This window comes from Rattus norvegicus, chromosome 1 (genome assembly GCF_021556685.1).
Source record: "Rattus norvegicus strain SHRSP/BbbUtx chromosome 1, alternate assembly SHRSP_T2T, whole genome shotgun sequence".
Lineage (NCBI taxonomy): Eukaryota > Metazoa > Chordata > Mammalia > Rodentia > Muridae > Rattus > Rattus norvegicus.
Genome location: NC_141534.1, coordinates 84,479,357 through 84,500,299, shown reverse-complemented (window position 1 = coordinate 84,500,299; position 20,943 = coordinate 84,479,357). Strand labels below are relative to the sequence as shown.

Below are 20,943 nucleotides of genomic sequence, written 5' to 3'. Positions count from 1 at the left end.
TTTTGAGTATTATGTGACAGGAGGAGTTTCTTTTCTGGTCCAATCTATTTGGAGTTCTGTAGGCTTCTTGTATGCTTATGGGCATCTCTTTCTTTAGGGTAGGGAAGTTTTCTTCTATGATTTTGTTGAAGATATTTACTGGTCCTTTGAGCTGGGAGTCTTCACTCTCATCTATACCTAGTATCCTTAGGTTTGATCTTCTCATTGAATCCTGGATTTCCTGTATGTTTTGAACCAGCAGCTTTTTCCATTTTCCATTTTCTTTGACCGTTGTGTCAATGATTTCTATGGAATCTTCTGAGATTCTTTCTTCTGTCTCTTGTATTGTGTTGGTGATGCTGTATCTACAGCTCCTTGTCTCTTCCTTTGGTTTTCTATATCTAGGGTTGTCTCCCTCTGTGCTTTCTTTATTGCTTCTATTTTCATATTTAATTCCTTCAACTGTTTGATTGTGGTTTCCTGGAATTCTTTCAGGGATTTTTGTGATTCCTCTTTATAGGCTTCTACATGTTTATTTATGTTTTCCTGTGTTTCTCTAGGGGAGTTCTTTATGTCTTTCTTGCAGTCCTCCAGCATCATGATCAAATGTGATTTTAAATCTAGATCTTGCTTTTCTGGTGTGTTTGGACATTCAGTGTTTGCTTTGTTGGGAGAATTGGACTCTGATGATGACATGTAGTCTTGGTTTCTGTTGCTTGGGTTCCTGTCCTTGCCTCTTGCCATCAGGTTGTCTCTAGTGTTACCTTGTTCTGCTATTTCTGACAGTGGCTAGAGTGTCCTATAGGCCTGTGTGTCAGAAGTGCTGTAGACCTGTTTTCTCTCAGCCAGTTATGGGAAGAGAGTGTTCTGCTTTCGGGTGTGTAGTCTTTCCTGTTTACTGGTCTTCAGGTTTTCCTGTGGGCCTGTGTCCTGAGTCCACCAGGCATGTTGCTTGGAGAAGAAAAGTTGGTCTTACGTGTGGTTTTGCGGCTGAAGTGTCTTCTGGGCGTCTGCCTTTGAGCTCTCCATGAGGGCGGCAACCAGGAGGGCCTGTGCCGCCTTTTCCCAGTGGCCCCGTGAACTGGGGTCCCAGATGCCATTAAGTGTTTTCCTCTGGACTACAGAAATGTGTAGCCTCTTCTGGCTTCCCAGGTGTGTCTGCCCCTCTGAAGGTTTAGCTTTCCCTCCCATCGGATTTGGGAGCAGAGAACTGTTGACCTGGTCCCTTCAGGTTAGGTTGGTGTCTGGACTGCAGGGGACCTGCTGCTCGAGTGCCCTATATTTTATTTTTTTCTAATTTTATATTTAATGGTTGATGATTGATGTGCTTGTTTGTATTGCTTTTGTGTTTGCATTTATCTTTTGGATATGCAAGTACAATAGCAAATATGTGGACGTTAGAGGATAAGTTGCAGAAGTGATTTCTCTCCCCAATTAAGTGGGACTTGTGGATTTAATTGGGGTCATGACAGTTAGCATCTGGTGTCTTTACTTGCTGAGGTGCTGAGACATCATTTTTGACTCTTATTGTAAACTTGAAGAATGGGATTATGGTTATGTTAGAAAATAGTATATATCATTTGGAATAACTGTGTTTGCAATTTTTCTTTTTACATAAAAATTATCTAATGTGTATGTATGTAGTGTATGTGTATATACATTTGTGTGCCCACTCATGTGCTTTCACATTGGTGAGCATGGCATGGCTTACCTGGGGAGTCAGAGAACACTTTTGGAGATTTACTTCTCTTTTTCTACCTATGTGTGAGCATTGCAATCAAATATAACTCATCTGGTTTGCATATCAAGTGACTTTTCCCATCTGAACTCTTTTGCCAACCTTGGGATTTGTTTCCAAAAATAGAAAAATAGCTTAGTAGCCAGGGTGAATTGATCATGACTCCATAGTGACCGATTTTTTGTTTTCTGAAGTTATTTCTTGTAGGTCCAAATTCTCTATTATTGAATATTTGTGAAATGTCCTTAAGGTACTGCACAGACCATAAAATTTGAATTGAAGTGGTTGCATTGACACCAGTACATAGGCGCGGGCCAGCGTGTCCTTGGGCTAGAGAGCAGGACGTCTCCCCAAGAGTTTGATTGTTTGTGGTGTTGACCAGCCCGAACCGAATTTAAAATGGGGGATGTTGAAAAAGGAAGGAAGATTTTTGTTTAAAAGTGTGCCCAGTGCCACACTGTGGAAAAAGGAGGCAAGCATAAGACTGGACCAAACCTCCGTGGTCTGTTTGGGCAGAAGACAGGCCAGGCTGCTGGATTCTCTTACACAGATGCCAACAAGAACAAAGGCATCACCTGGGGAGAGGATACCCTGATGGAGTATTTGGAAAATCCCAAAAAGTACATCCCTGGAACAAAAACAATCTTCGCTGGAATTAAGAAGAAGGGAGAAGGGGCGGACCTAATAGCTTATCTTAAAAAGGCTACTAATGAATATTCCACTGCCTTATTTATTACAAAACATATGTCTCATGGATTTTAATGTATACCATAATTTAATTCATACACCAAATTCAGATCATGAATGGCTAACAATGTTTTTGTTGGACAGCCCCGATTTAAGTAAAATTGACTTGTCATAAAGTGGATATGATCTTTTTTAAAGTAACACTTCCAGTTGTATGCATGCTATTACTGCTCTCCCTTTCTCAAGATAAGATTGGACTTAATTAGTAATGTTTTACTTTACATAAATATGGGGGTGTCGCCTCAAACCTATTGAATGGTTTTATACTTAGATTTATATAACTGGGTATATGAATATGTTTAAATCCTGGGAAAATTCTATCACTGTCTCAGAAACAAGAAGACTCACCTGTGCTTCAGTGTGTGTTCACTGGCCTCTGACGGGCAATGCTAAACACCAGGATGGAACTATTCTTGACAATGCTGTTTTAATTAGAATTCCCTACATCAATGATGCTGCCTTTCACCACTGAAGGGCATTTACTGTGGTTTATGTATGATATCAAATAAAGAGTATTTAACACTTAAAAAATTGAATTGAAGAATTTACCTAGCACAAAAATATGGTGGAGTGGTGGACAACACATTGAGTATAGTTTATGAAAATTGTGCCAAACATTATATTTCTGCTACTGGGTTATTTGCTTCTTGTACCCACCTGTCTCTTTCCTGTTTCTCCAAAACATTGCCCTGGGCACCCTGTCCACAACTATTTTTGGACTTGCAAGTTCCCCAGGAGACAGTGAGTTCCATTGTCACCCATCCTGTAATTGGCAGATGATGCCCAGATCCTTGACCCTGGATAAAGAGATGCTAGGAAACCTCAAGAGAAGAGGAAACAACTTTTAATGGCCCTGGGATTTAGTGGCCACTCACCTCTTCTAATGAATGATCAATATCCTCCCTGTAACTCATTAGATTATAGTTTCCAGTGTGGTCTTAGCCTCAGACCCTTGATCAAGGGCAATCTCCAAGATAAATCCTCCTACAATGCTAGCCAATGCCCCATGTGGGGCTGTCCTTTCCTTGGATGTCTGACTTCTAGGAGGCATGTGGTTGTGTACTTTCCTTTTTGCTCTCTTTGGCTGTCTCCCTGGGTCTGCTCTTTCTGGACCAAGAGCCTGGATATTGCCAAGGCAGAGTCCTCACTTTGACCGTCCTGGAGATATAATAGTTGGGGGCAGCTTCTCCATCTTTCACTTCTCTGATGGTACCCTGTCTAATTTCACTGCCCCACCAACTGGGCTGCAGGCTTCAAGGTAAGTGCTGGACCTGGGGTAGGGGTCTCTGAAAGCGAGAGGCAGCTTTCAAAGTTCATGTGAAGCCTTGGGTTAGAGTTCTGTCTCAAAATCCCATCTAGATGACCTTGACCTTTCTCTGTGTAGATGCAGTAGTTCTGCTGCTCTTCCCTTTACATCTCCTCTCTCCTTTTTTTCTGATTTGTACCAGACAGAAATTTAGGTGCTCATGTACTGACAGAATTATATGAGTCCTATGGTCAGGTGTGGATTCTTGATCCTTTTATATCCTTGCTTCTTAAAATAGGGTTCAGGTAGGCATTTGTTAAATGAGTAATTGTGTAATTAATAACTATATCAAAATTTATCAGCCTCCCGTTTCCTCTATAATATATTGCTTTTGTTATTTTTTTCTAAGAGTCCTGGGTTGCCTCTAGTTCACTAGGAAGTCAAGGATGACATTGAATTTCGAATTATCCTGCCTCCACCTTTAGAGTCCTGGGGTTATAGGGTACACTACCACATTTAGTGTATGAGGACCTAACTCCATGAACTGAGCCATATCTACAGTCATTTTGTGTTCATTTTTGACCCACCCTTTCAAATGTCCTGTTGCAGAGAGTAGTTGTCTAGCATTTGTCATTAGTATTCCTTTTTTGAATGTTTACATTTAACTTTAAAATTTGCAATGATGGCTTTGTATAGGTATATGACTTTACCCCTAGGTCTCATGAACCTCAGGTAGGAGCATCGCTAATTTCAGGCAATATTTAAGTACATAAATATTTGACCTGAGTTAAAAGTAGTTGAAAAGAGTGTTTCCTAAAGAAACTACCATCAGGGGTTGGGGATTTGGCTCAGTGGTAGAGCGCTTGCCTAGGAAGCTCAAGGTCCTGGGTTCGGTCCCCAGCCCCGAAAAAAAAAAAAAAAGAAACTACCATCATTCTGAATTCAACCACAAATGATAGAGTCTTTTATTTCTGTATTTTCACATTTAACATCACTTTAAATGATTTTTATTTGTATGTGCAACTGTATCTCCCTTTGTGCTATAACTACTGTGGAACACCTTGTGAATTTCAGGCTATCTTCAAACAGGATTACAGCTATATTTGTCTTTTCTTTCTTTCTTTTTTATTTCTTTCTTCTTCCTTTTCCTCCTATTCCTTCCTTCTTTTCTTCTTTCCTTCCTTCCTCTTCTGCTTCTTCTTTGTAAACAGTTTCTGTCAGTCTCTGTCGATGAGACTATTGTAGCAGTCACTATATTCCTGCTGACACCTGAGTGCTGGAATCACAAGTGTGTGCCATCATAACTGTCTCCCACGCTATTTCTTATGTTAATGATTAATAGTTGTATGCATGTATTGGGTACAATGCAATATTTCAAAACTGTATATACTATAGAGTGATTAATCAATCTCATCAACAAATACTTCATTTACACACTCAAGTTCTGGAGATGTGAACATTTAAAGTCTAATGTGATAGTTGCAACAGGAGAGTGAGTTAAGGTTATACGGGCTGGAGAAATGACCGAGTTGGAGAAGGGTCTTTTGTGTGAGATTGAAGCCAGAGTTTGGATTCTCATAACCCACATGAAAGCTAATATGTTGAACATCTGTAATCTTTGTTAGGAACTTAGAGACAAGTGGATTCCTAAAGATTGATGGCCATCAGCCTAGCTGAATGGATGGAGTACAGGTTTAGTGAGGCAACCTGTCAGAAAACGTAAGTTGGAGAGGAGAAGGCTCATGGGATTAAGTCTTTAGCCTGCAAGCCTGATGTATGACCTGAATGTTCTCTTCCTGGAACCCACATAAAGGTGGAGGAAGAGAACTGGATCACATGTTGTAGCATGTGTGGGTCTATAAAAACACATGTGCACAGAATAATGATTTTAAAGGATGAAGAAGAAATTGAGAAAGCTATTCGGATATCCCATCAGCCTTTACAACCTCAGAGGAAAATATACCTATACACATTACACAGACATAAACACATATACACATACACACATATACACATGGACACACACACAAATACATAGACACACAGACACACAGATACACACACATACACATGGTGAGCATCATTGTAGAATACATTAGAAGGTGACAGTTGACATATATTCATACATACACATATACGCATAAAAGAAGTTCATGGTCAATCTCCGTTGCATAATTAGTGATGTCAGATTGAGTGATATGGAGACTCAAACTTAAAAGAAAAAAATCTACTCTCAACAATAACAATTAAAAATTTATTTAAAATGTAACATCAGTTGGATGTATTAGAACTTGCCTTTAATTACAGTGCTCAAGAGGAAGTGGTGGGCAGATCTATGTGAATTCCAGACAATCAAGACTACACAGAGAGACCCTGTCTTAACACCCACATCCATATGTATATGTATATCTATTAATCTATCTATCTATCTATCTATCTATCTATCTATCTATCTATCTATCTTCTATCTATCTATCATCTATCTATCTTATCTATATCTTTTTCTCCTTCCTTAAGCATTTCCATATGCACTCTCTTCTAAATTCATGGCCTTTTATTCTTCAATCATTATTATTGTTGCATTTGAATAATTATATGAATAAATATACAGATGTAATTTGTTGATTAATTTGGTGATGGTTGTATCTATGTGTTTTAATATTTTATTAGATTTGCTATTTGATGATTTCATATTTTTATGTTACATTTAATTTATTCTCATTCCTCCCAGCCCCTCTTATTTTCTTTCCATACCTGTTATTTCCTCCTTGATAGTGAAGGTCCCTTTTCTACATTTCAGCCTTTTTGTTTAGTACCCACTAATTTAACCCAAGGTTGTTGTCTGTGGCTTGAAATTATGGGGGTCTGAAATGTCCATTACAGCTTAGTGGATTCACTTGTTAGTGACATGAATAAAGACAATGACATTTTTAAACCCAAAATATATCAGTTGCCAATAGTTAAACAAGAAAATATAAGGCCAGGCAAAGAGATTGCTAGTGAATGATTGACTGTTGATAGGCTCACATGCATGCAGTGTCTGAGTCATGTTTTAAAAAGAGCATTTCAATTCTCATTCACATATCTTCTGGCTCTTAATGACAGAAAATCTGACATAGATGATACTTTCCATAATTAAAACCAATCATACTATTTGATAGATTTATTTTCCTTGTTTCCTTGAAACAGTCTCTCTGTGTAGGTCTAGCTTCCTTGGACTAGCTATGTAGATCACGTTTTGTTTTCTGATTCTCCTTTTTCCTCCTGAGTGGTGGGATTGAACAAGTGTGTCACCAACACTGCTCACTGTCTTCTGTAACTCTCCCTGTGATTACTGTCTCTGTCTTCCCTGTGGCTTCCCTTTGACACTTCTGAATGGGGCTCATGTGCACATCTCTGTACAAATATTTGAGGAGATGTATGTCTTTACTCAGATCACTTGGGTCACAGTGTTCATTCTTGTTCCGTTATGTCCCATAATGAGTGATAAATGTAGGCTTCTTTTTCCCTCAGTGTCTCCAGGTGGGGTTACTGGGTGGCACAGAGTTTTGTCTTTGCCATTGAGGAGATTAATAAGAGTGCTCAGTTGTTGCCCAATTTAACACTGGGCTTCTCCATTCGAAACTCTGGTGACTCAGTTCATGGAGCCCTGTATGATTCGGTGGGATTTCTCACAGGGCAGGAGGAGCCCATCCCCAACTACACATGCCAGCATGGCTCTCCACAGGCTGCCTTGGTCGGGGACACATGGTCATCCCTGTCTGTATCCATGGCCAGACTTCTGGGGCTGTAAAAGTTTTCTCAGGTGAGTTGCTTAAAGCCTTATTCTTAAGGAATGTGGTGAATGTGATGATAGTGACATTGATGGTGATGGTCATAGTATTGTGGAGCTCTACTGAGGAGTCAGGTTCCCTGAATATTCTCAATGTCCAACATGGTTCTCTCCTCCATGTATATATAGTTTAGAAAAAATTATCATTCCCCTCCATTGAAAAGAATAGTGAGACAATTTCATTTTTATTATTTGAAATACATTTTATAGATTTACAGATTTTTAGTTTATATTTATTGCATATTTTGCCATTTTTATATGTGTGTGTTTGTGTGTGCATGTACCACATGAATCTCTGGTGCCTGTGAACATAAGAAGAAAGCACAGGACTCTCCAAAAATGTAGTTCATATGGCTATATAACTTTTATGTGTGCTGAGGGTGCTGGAAATTAAACTTGGGTCCTTTGAAAGAGCACCAAGTAGTGTTAACCATTAAGCCATATCTTTATTACCCTATTAATCAATCCACCAATCAATTATTATTAGAGCAACTGTTTCTATATTTGTAAGCAAGTATGCATGTGTGTGTGTGTATGTGCATGTGTGTGTGTGTGTGTGTGTGTGTGTGTCTTCGTGTGTGTGTGTACAATGAACCTTTGCATATCTGAGGAGTCTAGAAGAGGCTTCCTTCATCATTCCTCACCTATCCCTTGAGTCAAGATCTCTTCCTGAACCTACAGCCCATGATTTCTTGACCAGGCTGGAATATTGAAAGCTCCACCTAGTGTCCTGTGTGCACACCTCTTGGAGCTGAGGATACTGTTATGAGGAGGATGCCCAACTTGTTACAGGAATACTAGCATCTGAGCTCCTATTATGATTTTGTAGCAAATGCTGCTAGCCATCTTGGTATCTTGGTATCCCTCAAGTTAGGCATATTTAAATTAGTAGATATTTCATTTCACTTTTCTGTATATGATCACACACCCCAAAACAAACTTTGTTTCTGTCTTTTTTCAGGTGTGTATTGTGTGTGTGTGTGTGTGTGTGTGTGTGTGTGTGTGTGTAGGTAGCATCTCTGTGTAACATAGGTTGCCCTTGAACTCTTGATCACTTTTCCTCAGATTTCTGAGGACTGCACAGTATTATGCTCAGAACAGAAACTTGATATATTGACTATTTTAAAGGGACTTCTTGAATTCCAACTTGTAGGACTGCAAAATAAATTTTAGTTAAATTTGAATTTCATGGCTGGAGATATGGCTCAGAGATGAAGATCACTGGGTGCTCTTTTAGAAAAATTTCAAATCCCAACAACCACATGGTGTCTTAGATGAATCTGTAACTCCATTTCCAGACATGATATTCCCTCTTCTGTCCTGGAGTAGCCTTCCAGGACACACACATGTGGTGCAGATCATACATACAGGCAAAACACTCTTTTGTAGATAATAATAAAATACTGAGTTTCTAAGAATCAATGTATTGTTTTTATTCTATGTTTGACCCAATATTTGTATTAAAATATAATTTGTTTTCAACTAGTAACGTGTGTTTCATGGGACAAACTTATACATAGAAACAATCATTGCTTACTCGAAATCAAAACATAACAAGACCTCGCAAGACCATCTGCATGAGTTTGATGGAGCCTTTTCCTTCCACATGAAGCTACTAGATGCTATGGCCTTTGTCTTAAGACAGTACAAACTTTACACATTTTGTAGAAGAAGGTTTTCACTCATACTCTGAGACTGATCAGCCACATTCAGTGCCTCTCAAAACCAAAGAGACCAGACTAGACCTCACCAGATGGGACCAGACCACACCAGAGCACAGTAGACCAGACCAAACCTCAACAGACAAAGAACCTACTTGTCACATATCCAAGTACTCTCTGTTTTCTGAACATATTAACACCTCCTCTTCGACAAAATGATAAAGCAGATTCCTATTTCTCTTAAATTTTGAAACCCTCACAATGATAGTCTGATAAGACCCTATAATTCATTCATTCTTAGGACGTGCAGCAAGGTGGCTCATTGGGCTAAGGTGTTTTCTAGCAAGTTTGATGATTTGAATTTGAGGCTCTGGAACTCACTAGGTGGAGGAAGAAAACCAGTCCCCATAATTTCTCTTCTATGTCTACATATGCATCCTCACAGACAGGTAGACAGACATTAGGACACATACACACAGTCACACACAAAGACACACACACACACGCATACACAAACACACACTCATGAATTTTCTAAAGAATGTTCTAACAGCTGTATGCAAATGAAAGGAGAAGACCAAGCCTTGCTGAGGTGCTGGAAACAAATATAGCAGTGGGCAGTTGGAAGGACAGATGCTGATAGTAAAGATATGGTTCTGGGCTTCTTTGGAGAAGCTACAGGCAGTCTGTGGTGATCAGCTATTGTAAGGCACACAGCTACTTGGTAGACTCAGGACCTTTCTCAAAGCATAGGGTTGGTTCTTATGCTGTCTTGCTCCCAATTGGTTCTTGATCTGTCAGTAAAGAAGCCATGAATAAATTGCTGGGTATAAGTTATCGGTGGGACATCCAGGTCCCTGGAGGAAAAGAGACAGAAAGATGACAGAGATTAGAGAGTAGAGTTCACCATGCTTCAGTGAGGTCTCAGGAGGAGTGTGACCTGTGGCACCTCTTTTCCAGGTGGGAGATAGGAGTGTCCAGCGATTGTGTCCAAATGCAAGTTGAAAAGGAACAACTGTATGTGTCTCTTTTATCAGTGGTTTCAAGGAAACTAGGGTTGGCACTGGTAGAGTGACACATTATTTTTATTTTTTCATAAAAATTGTTATGCTTTAGATTGCAATATACATTTATGTGTATGTGTGTATGTCTGTGCAAATCTATGCAACAGGTGTGAGAGGAAGCCAAAAGCAAGTCAGATTTCCTGGGGCTGGAGTTACAAACAGTTGTGAGCCACTACATGTGGGTGTTGGGAGTTTAACTGGAGTACTTTACAAGTTGAACAAGCGCTGGAACTGCAGAACCTTCTCTTCATCCTCATCCTCCCAACATTCTATTCAGACCATTATCATGCTCATGAGTCCTTGATCTCATCTACTCTCTTATTGCCTGTCTCATCCTTGACAGATCAGCTATTCATCTTCCCTACCTAGCCTGAGTGACAAGATCCAGTTTCCATCCTTCCTTTGGACACTGCCTAGTGATCTCTCATCCTGTCATGCAGTTACTCAGCTGATAATTCACTTTCAGTGGTCCTGGGTGATCATTCTGGCCCAAGATGATGACTTTGGAGAGCAGGCCAGTTCTCTGGCCACTCAGCAGCTGAGTGCAGCTGGTGTGTGCATTGAGTTTCACCTTCATGTCCCTTCCCAACAGACCTTGGGGAAGATTGGAGAGACTGTCCAGAAGATGCAGAAATGTACAGCCAGAGTTGTCCTGGTTTTCTTAAGCAATTCAAATTTCTGGCTCATCTTGTATGGTTTACTTGCTGTCTCTGTCTCAGGACAAGTCTGGGTTAGCAATGACACTCTGCACATGGCACTTGCTCTGACCATTCCAGGCACTTCCCAGGTCTTGCAAGGCACATTTGGCCTTCTGTATCACAGCAGCAGGGCAATTGGCTTCCCTGAGTTCTTTGCTCACTTGCGCCCCAACCAGACCCCAGAAGACATGTTTATAAAGACGTTCTGGGAGTTTACATTTGATTGTACATGGCCCTACCAGAACAGCACAGTGACAGAGGGTGTCCAGGTCTGCTCAGGGAATGAGAGTCTGAAGAACAAGCCATATCCTTTCCTAGAAGTGAGTAAAATTGATGCTGCTTACAGAGCTGTCTACAGCATTGCCCATGCCCTGCATGATATGATAGTCAGTGCGCACCAGGATGGGAAAGGTACAAACTCCCAGGACTTAACCCCTGGCAGGTGAGAGAGACATGTGTAGAGTGGATGGTTCAGGGATGGTTGAGGGAAGAATAATAATGCTTTTTACAAAGCTGTAGAAGTACAGCATACTATATGCTTTAGCAAGGATATCCCATATTCGCACTGATAAGCCACCATAGAAATTGCATTGCAGAAGGAATCCATGCTCTGTGTTTGATTTCAGATGAATCCAGTCCCTATGGGGTTATCTCTGAACAACCTTAAGATGCCTAGTACATTTAATTTTCATAAAATAGTAACCTTGTTTGTGTTACCAAATTTGAGCTACTGCGAATGTTTTTAGTACAGGCATGTTGAAAGTCAGAATCTCAATGATACATCAAATGTAATTATATATATATATACACACATATATATATATATACGTATATGTGTATATGTATATATATGTATATGAGTGCATGTGCATGTGTGGCAGGCTTATGTATCTCAGCATGCAGGCATATGATGTAGGTGTGCACAGTACATATACATATTTGTGAGAATGTCTGAGAATATGAGAAATTACTTTTTTTTATTAACTTGAGTATTTCTTATTTACATTTCGAGTGTTATTCCCTTTCCCGGTTTGTGGGCCAACATCCCCGTAACCCCTCACCCTCCCCTTCCTTATGGGTGTTCCCCTCCCCATCCTCCCCCCATTGCCGCCCTCCCCCCAACAATCATGTTCACTGGGGGTTCAGTCCTGGCAGGACCAAGGGCTTCCCCTTCCACTGGTGCTCTTACTAGGCTATTCATTGCTACCTATGAGGTTGAAGCCCAGGGTCAGTCCATGTATAGCCTTTAGGTAGTGGCTTAGTCCCTGGAAGCTCTAGTTGCTTGGCATTGTTCATATGGGGTCTCAGGCCCCTTCAAGCTCTTCCAGTCCTTTATCTAATTCCTTCAACGGGGGTCCTATTCTCAGTTCAGTGGTTTGCTGCTGGCATTCGCCTATGTACTTGCTGTATTCTGGCTTTGTCTCTCAGGAGCGATCTACATCCAGTTCCCGTTGGCCGGCACTTCTTTGCTTCATCCATCTTGTCTAATTGGGTGGCTGTATATGTATGGGCCACATGTGGGGCAGGCTCTGAATGGGTGTTACTTCTGTGTCTGTTTTAATCTTTGCCTCTCTATTCCCTGCCAAGGGTATTCTTGTTCCTCTTATAAAGAAGGAGTGAAGCATTCACATTTTGATCATCCGTCTTGAGTTTCATTTGTTCTTGGTATCTAGGGTAATTCAAGCATTTGGGCTAATAGCCACTTATCAATGAGTGCACACCATGTATGTTTTTCTGTGATTGGGTTACCTCACTCAGGATGATATTTTCCAGTCCCAAACATTTGCCTATGAATTTCATAAAGTCATTGTTTTTGATAGCTGAATAATATTCCATTGTGTAGATGTACCACATTTTCTGTATACATTCTCCTGTTGAAGGGCATCTGGGTTCTTTCCAGCTTCTGGCTATTATAAATAAGGCTGCTATGAACATAGTGGAGCATGTGTCTTTTTTATATGTTGGGGCATCTTTTGGGTATATGCCCAAGAGAGGTATAGCTGGATTCTCAGGCAGTTCAATGTCCAATTTTCTGAGGAACCTCCAGACTGATTTCCAGAATGGTTGTACCAGTCTGCAATCCCACCAACAATGGAAGAGTGTTCCTCTTTCTCCTCATCCTCGCCAGCATCTGCTGTCACCTGAGTTTTTGATCTTAGCCATTCTCACTGGTATGAGGTGAAATCTCAGGTTTGTTTTGATTTGCATTTCCCTTATGACTAAAGATGTTGAACATTTCTTTAGGTGTTTCTCAGCCATTCGGCATTCCTCAGCTGTGAATTCTTTGTTTAGCTCTGAGCCCCATTTTTTTTTTTTTTTTTTTTTTATTAACTTGAGTATTTCTTATATACATTTCGAGTGTTATTCCCTTTCCCGGTTTCCGGGCAAACATCCCCCTCCCCCCTCCCCTTCCTTATGGGTGTTCCCCTCCCAACCCTCCCCCCATTGCCGCCCTCCCCCCATAGACTAGTTCACTGTGGGTTCAGTCTTAGCAGGACCCAGGGCTTCCCCTTCCACTGGTGCTCTTACTAGGATATTCATTGCTACCTATGGGGTCAGAGTCCAGGGTCAGTCCATGTATAGTCTTTAGGTAGTGGCTTAGTCCCTGGAAGCTCTGGTTGCTTGGCATTGTTGTACTTTTGGGGTCTCGAGTCCCTTCAAGCTCTTCCAGTTCTTTCTCTGATTCCTTCAATAGGGGACCTATTCTCAGTTCAGTGGTTTGCTGCTGGCATTCGCCTCTATATTTGCTGTATTCTGGCTGTGTCTCTCAGGAGCGATCTACATCCGGCTCCTGTCGGTCTGCACTTCTTTGCTTCATCCATCTTGTCTAATTGGGTGGCTGTATATGTATGGGCCACATGTGGGGCAGGCTCTGAATGGGTGTTCCTTCAGTCTCTGTTTTAATCTTTGCCTCTCCCTTCCCTGCCAAGGGTATTCTTTTTCCTCATTTAAAGAAGGAGTGAAGCATTCACATTTTGATCATCCGTCTTGAGTTTCGTTTGTTCTAGGGATCTAGGGTAATTCAAGCATTTGGGCTAATAGCCACTTATCAATGAGTGCATACCATGTATGTCTTTCTGTGATTGGGTTAGCTCACTCAGGATGATATTTTCCAGTTCCAACCATTTGCCTACGAATTTCATAAAGTCGTTGTTTTTGATAGCTGAGTAATATTCCATTGTGTAGATGTACCACATTTTCTGTATCCATTCCTCTGTTGAAGGGCATCTGGGTTCTTTCCATTTTCTGGCTATTATAAATAAGGCTGCGATGAACATAGTGGAGCACGTGTCTCTTTTATATGTTGAGGCATCTTTTGGGTATATGCCCAAGAGAGGTATAGCTGGATCCTCAGGCAGTTCAATGTCCAATTTTCTGAGGAACCTCCAGACTGATTTCCAGAATGGTTTTACCAGTCTGCAATCCCACCAACAATGGAGGAGTGTTCCTCTTTCTCCACATCCTCGCCAGCATCTGCTGTCACCTGAGTTTTTGATCTTAGCCAATCGCACTGGTGTGAGGTGAAATCTCAGGGTTGTTTTGATTTGCATTTCCCTTATGACTAAAGATGTTGAACATTTCTTTAGGTGTTTCTCAGCCATTCGGCATTCCTCAGCTGTGAATTCTTTGTTTAGCTCTGAACCCCATTTTTTAATAGGGTTATTTGTTTCCCTGCGGTCTAACTTCTTGAGTTCTTTGTATATTTTGGATATAAGGCCTCTATCTGTTGTAGGATTGGTAAAGATCTTTTCCCAATCTGTTGGTTGCCGTTTTGTCCTAACCACAGTGTCCTTTGCCTTACAGAAGCTTTGCAGTTTTATGAGATCCCATTTGTCGATTCTTGATCTTAGAGCATAAGCCATTGGTGTTTTGTTCAGGAAATTTTTTCCAGTGCCCATGTGTTCCAGATGCTTCCCTAGTTTTTCTTCTATTAGTTTGAGTGTGTCTGGTTTGATGTGGAGGTCCTTGATCCACTTGGACTTAAGCTTTGTACAGGGTGATAAGCATGGATCGATCTGCATTCTTCTACATGTTGCCCTCCAGTTGAACCAGCACCATTTGCTGAAAATGCTATCTTTTTTCCATTTGATGGTTTTGGCTCCTTTGTCAAAAATCAAGTGACCATAGGTGTGTGGGTTCATTTCTGGGTCTTCAATTCTATTCCATTGGTCTATCTGTCTGTCTCTGTACCAATACCATGCAGTTTTTATCACTATTGCTCTGTAATACTGCTTGAGTTCAGGGATAGTGATTCCCCCTGAAGTCCTTTTACTGTTGAGGATAGTTTTAGCTATCCTGGGTTTTTTGTTATTCCAGATGAATTTGCAAATTGTTCTGTCTAACTCTTTGAAGAGATGGAATGGTATTTTGATGGGGATTGCATTGAATCTGTAGATCACTTTTGGTAAAATGGCCATTTTTACTATATTAATCCTGCCAATCCATGATCATGGCAGATCTTTCCATCTTCTGAGGTCTTCTTCAATTTCTTTCTTCAGTGTCTTGAAGTTCTTATTGTACAGATCTTTTATTTGCTTGGTTAAAGTCACACCGAGGTACTTTATATTATTTGGGTCTATTATGAAGGGTGTCATTTCCCTAATTTCTTTCTCGGCTTGTTTCTCTTTTGTGTAGAGGAAGGCTACTGATTTATTTGAGTTAATTTTATACCCAGCCACTTTGCTGAATTTGTTTATCAGCTTTAGTAGTTCTCTGGTGGAACTTTTGGGATCACTTAAATATACTATCATATCATCTGCAAATAGTGATATTTTGACTTCTTCTTTTCCGATCTGTATCCCCTTGACCTCCTTTTGTTGTCTGATTGCTCTGGCTGGAACTTAAAGAACTATATTGAATAAGTAGGGAGAGAGTGGGCAGCCTTGTCTAGTCCCTGATTTTAGTGGGATTGCTTCAAGTTTCTCTCCATTTAGTTTAATGTTAGCAACTGGTTTGCTGTATATGGCTTTTACTATGTTTAGGTATGGGCATTGAATTCCAATTCTTTCAAGGACTTTTATCATGAAGGGGTGTTGAATTTTGTCAAATGCTTTCTCAGCATCTAATGAAATGATCATGTGGTTCTGTTCTTTCAGTTTGTTTATATAATGGATCACGTTGATGGTTTTCCGTATATTAAACCATCCCTGCATGCCTGGGATGAAGCCTACTTGGTCATGGTGGATGATTGTTTTGATGTGCTCTTGGATTCGGTTTGCCAGAATTTTATTGAGTATTTTTGCGTCGATATTCATAAGGGAAATTGGTCTGAAGCTCTCTTTCTTTGTTGGGTCTTTGTGTGGTTTAGGTATAAGAGTAATTGTGGCTTCATAGAAGGAATTCGGTAGTGCTCCATCTGTTTCAATTTTGTGGAATAGTTTGGATAATATTGGTATGAGGTCTTCTATGAATGTTTGATAGAATTCTGCACTAAACCCGTCTGGACCTGGGCTCTTTTTGGACCTTTAATGACTGCTTCTATTTCCTTAGGAGTTATGGCGTTGTTTAACTGGTTTATCTGTTCCTGATTTAACATCGGTACCTGGTATCTCTCTAGGAAATTGTCCATTTCCTGCAGATTTTCAAGTTTTGTTGAATATAGGCTTTTATAGTAAGATCTGATGATTTTTTGAATTTCCTCTGAATCTGTAGTTATGTCTCTCTTTTTTTTTATTTCTGATTTTGTTAATTTGGACACACTCCCTTTGTCCTCTCGTTAGTCTGTCTTAGGGTTTATCTATCTTGTTGATTTTCTCAAAGAACCAACTTTTGGTTCTGTTGATTCTTTCTATGGTTCTTTTTGTTTCTACTTGGTTGACTTCAGCTCTGAGTTTGATTATTTCCTGCCTTCTACTCCTCCTGGGTGTATTTGATTCTTTTTGTTCTAGAGCTTTTAGGTGTGCTGTCAGGCTGGTGACATAGGCTCTTTCCTGTTCCTTTCTGCAGGTACTCAGAGCTATGAGTTTTCCTCTTAGCACAGCTTTCGTTGTGTCCCATAAGTTTGGGTATGTTGTACCTTCATTTTCATTAAATTCTAAAATGTCTTTAATTTCTTTCTTTATTTCTTCCTTGACCAGGTTATCGTTGAGTAGGGCATTGTTCATCTTCCACGTATATGTGGGTGTTCTTTTCTTTTTTTTCTTTTTATTATTAACTTGAGTATTTCTTATATACATTTCCAGTGTTATTCCCTTTCCCAGTTTCCGGGCAAACATCCCCCTCCCCCCTCCCCTTTCTTATCGGTGTTCCCCTCCCCACCTTCCCCCCATTGTCGCCCTCCCCCCAACAGTCTAGTTCACTGGGGGTTCAGTCTTAGCAGGACCCAGGACTTCCCCTTCCACTGGTGCTCTTACTAGGATATTCATTGCTACCTATGAGGTCAGAGTCCAGGGTCAGTCCATGTATAGTCTTTAGGTAGTGGCTTAGTCCCTGGAACCTCTGGTTGCTTGGCATTGTTGTACATATAGGGTCTTGAGCCCCTTCAAGCTCTTCCAGTTCTTTCTCTGATTCCTTCAACGGGGGTCCTATTCTCAGTTCAGTGGTTTGCTGCTGGTATTCGCCTCTGTATTTTCTGTATTCTGGCTGTGTCTCTCAGGAGCGATCTACATCCGGCTCCTGTCGGTCTGCACTTCTTCGCTTCATCAATCTTGTCTAATTGGGTGGCTGTACATGTATGGGCCACATGTGGGGCAGGCTCTGAATGGGTGTTCCTTCAGTCTCTGTCTTAATCTTTGCCTCTCTCTTCCCTGCCAATGGTATTCTTCTTCCCCTTTTAAAGAAGGAGTGAACCATTCACATTTTGATCATCTGTCTTGAGTTTCATTTGTTCTAGGCATCTAGGGTAATTCAAGCAGTTGGGCTAATAGCCACTTATCAGTGAGTGCATACCATGTATGTCTTTCTGTGTTTGGGTTAGCTCACTCAGGATGATATTTTCCAGTTCCAGCCATTTGCCTACGAATTTCATAAAGTCGTTGTTTTTGATAGCTGTGTAATATTCCATTGTGTAGATGTACCACATTTTCTGTATACATTCTCCTGTTGAAGGGCATCTGGGTTCTTTCCAGCTTCTGGCTATTATAAATAAGGCTGCTATGAACATAGTGGAGCACGTGTCTTTTTTATATGTTGGGGCATCTTTTGGGTATATGCCCAAGAGAGGTATAGCTGGATCCTCAGGCAGTTCAATGTCCAATTTTCTGAGGATCCTCCAGACTGATTTCCAGAATGGTTGTACCAGTTTGCAATCCCACCAACAATGGAGGAGTGTTCCTCTTTCTCCACATCCTCGCCAGCATCTGTTATCCCCTGAGTTTTTGATCTTAGCCATTCTCACTGGTGTTAGGTGAAATCTCAGGGTTGTTTTGATTTGCATTTCCCTTATGACTAAAGATGTTGAACATTTCTTTAGGTGTTTCTCCGCTATTCGGCATTCCTCAGCTCTGAATTCTTTGTTTAGCTCTGAGCCCCATTTTTTAATAGGGTTATTTGTTTCCCTGTGGTCTAACTTCTTGAGTTCTTTGTATATTATGGATATAAGGCCTCTATCTGTTGTAGGATTGGTAAAGATCTTTTCCCAATCTGTTGGTTGCCGTTTTGTCCTAACCACAGTGTCCATTGCCTTACAGAAGCTTTGCAGTTTTATGAGATCCCATTTGTCAATTCTTGATCTTAGAGCGTAAGCCATTGGTGTTTTGTTCAGGAAATTTTTTCCAGTGCCCATGTGTTCCAGATGCTTCCCTAGTTTTTCTTCTATTAGTTTGAGTGTGTCTGCTTTGATGTGGAGGTCCTTGATCCACTTGGACTTACGCTTTGTACAGGGTGATAAGCATGGATCGATCTGCATTCTTCTACATGTTGACCTCCAGTTGAACCAGCACCATTTGCTGAAAATGCTATCTTTTTTTCCATTGGATGGTTTTGGCTCCTTTGTCAAAAATCAAGTGACCATATGTGTGTGGGTTCATTTCTGGGTCTTCAATTCTATTCCATTGGTCTATCTGTCTGTCTCTGTACCAATACCATGCAGTTTTTATCACTATTGCTCTGTAATACTGCTTGAGTTCAGGGATAGTGATTCCCCCTGAAGTCCTTTCATTGTTGAGGATAGCTTTAGCTATCCTGGGTTTTTTGTTATTCCAGATGAATTTGCAAGTTGTTCTGTCTAACTCTTTGAAGAATTGGATTGGTATTTTGATGGGGATTGCATTGAATCTGTAGATCACTTTTGGTAAAATGGCCATTTTTACTATATTAATCCTGCCAATCCATGATCATGGCAGATCTTTCCATCTTCTGAGGTCTTCTTCAATTTCTTTCTTCAGTGTCTTGAAGTTCTTATTGTACAGATCTTTTATTTGCTTGGTTAAAGTCACACCGAGGTACTTTATATTATTTGGGTCTATTATGAAGGGTGTCATTTCCCTAATTTCTTTCTCGGCTTGTTTCTCTTTTGTGTAGAGGAAGGCTACTGATTTATTTGAGTTAATTTTATACCCAGCCACTTTGCTGAATTTGTTTATCAGCTTTAGTAGTTCTCTGGTGGAACTTTTGGGATCACTTAAATATACTATCATATCATCTGCAAATAGTGATATTTTGACTTCTTCTTTTCCGATCTGTATCCCCTTGACCTCCTTTTGTTGTCTGATTGCTCTGGCTGGAACTTAAAGAACTATATTGAATAAGTAGGGAGAGAGTGGGCAGCCTTGTCTAGTCCCTGATTTTAGTGGGATTGCTTCAAGTTTCTCTCCATTTAGTTTAATGTTAGCAACTGGTTTGCTGTATATGGCTTTTACTATGTTTAGGTATGGGCATTGAATTCCAATTCTTTCAAGGACTTTTATCATGAAGGGGTGTTGAATTTTGTCAAATGCTTTCTCAGCATCTAATGAAATGATCATGTGGTTCTGTTCTTTCAGTTTGTTTATATAATGGATCACGTTGATGGTTTTCCGTATATTAAACCATCCCTGCATGCCTGGGATGAAGCCTACTTGGTCATGGTGGATGATTGTTTTGATGTGCTCTTGGATTCGGTTTGCCAGAATTTTATTGAGTATTTTTGCGTCGATATTCATAAGGGAAATTGGTCTGAAGCTCTCTTTCTTTGTTGGGTCTTTGTGTGGTTTAGGTATAAGAGTAATTGTGGCTTCATAGAAGGAATTCGGTAGTGCTCCATCTGTTTCAATTTTGTGGAATAGTTTGGATAATATTGGTATGAGGTCTTCTATGAATGTTTGATAGAATTCTGCACTAAACCCGTCTGGACCTGGGCTCTTTTTGGACCTTTAATGACTGCTTCTATTTCCTTAGGAGTTATGGCGTTGTTTAACTGGTTTATCTGTTCCTGATTTAACATCGGTACCTGGTATCTCTCTAGGAAATTGTCCATTTCCTGCAGATTTTCAAGTTTTGTTGAATATAGGCTTTTATAGTAAGATCTGATGATTTTTTGAATTTCCTCTGAATCTGTAGTTATGTCTCTCTTTTTTTTTATTTCTGATTTTGTTAATTTGGACACACTCCCTTTGTCCTCTCGTTAGTCTGTCTTAGGGTTTATCTATCTTGTTGATTTTCTCAAAGAACCAACTTTTGGTTCTGTTGATTCTTTCTATGGTTCTTTTTGTTTCTACTTGGTTGACTTCAGCTCTGAGTTTGATTATTTCCTGCCTTCTACTCCTCCTGGGTGTATTTGATTCTTTTTGTTCTAGAGCTTTTAGGTGTGCTGTCAGGCTGGTGACATAGGCTCTTTCCTGTTCCTTTCTGCAGGTACTCAGAGCTATGAGTTTTCCTCTTAGCACAGCTTTCGTTGTGTCCCATAAGTTTGGGTATGTTGTACCTTCATTTTCATTAAATTCTAAAATGTCTTTAATTTCTTTCTTTATTTCTTCCTTGACCAGGTTATCGTTGAGTAGGGCATTGTTCATCTTCCACGTATATGTGGGTGTTCTTTTCTTTTTTTTCTTTTTATTATTA

General features: G+C 40.3%; 1 protein-coding gene and 1 pseudogene across 1 annotated transcript in view; both read left to right on the top strand.

The window, feature by feature from the left end:
* The first annotated feature begins 2,116 nt into the window (after nt 1–2,116).
* LOC108348434 (cytochrome c, somatic pseudogene) lies at nt 2,117–2,580 on the top strand (annotated as a pseudogene).
* A 4,674-nt stretch (nt 2,581–7,254) lies between these two features.
* The window catches only part of Vom2r34 (vomeronasal 2 receptor, 34), a 30,407-nt gene continuing 16,718 nt past the window's right edge, over nt 7,255–20,943 (top strand). The window contains 6 exon segments of the mRNA NM_001099657.1: nt 7,255–7,499; nt 7,677–7,710; nt 10,611–11,351; nt 11,712–11,791; nt 11,793–11,881; nt 16,922–17,048. Of these exon segments, the coding sequence (NP_001093127.1) occupies nt 7,480–7,499; nt 7,677–7,710; nt 10,611–11,351; nt 11,712–11,791; nt 11,793–11,881; nt 16,922–17,048 (1,091 nt within the window). The 5' untranslated portion in view covers nt 7,255–7,479.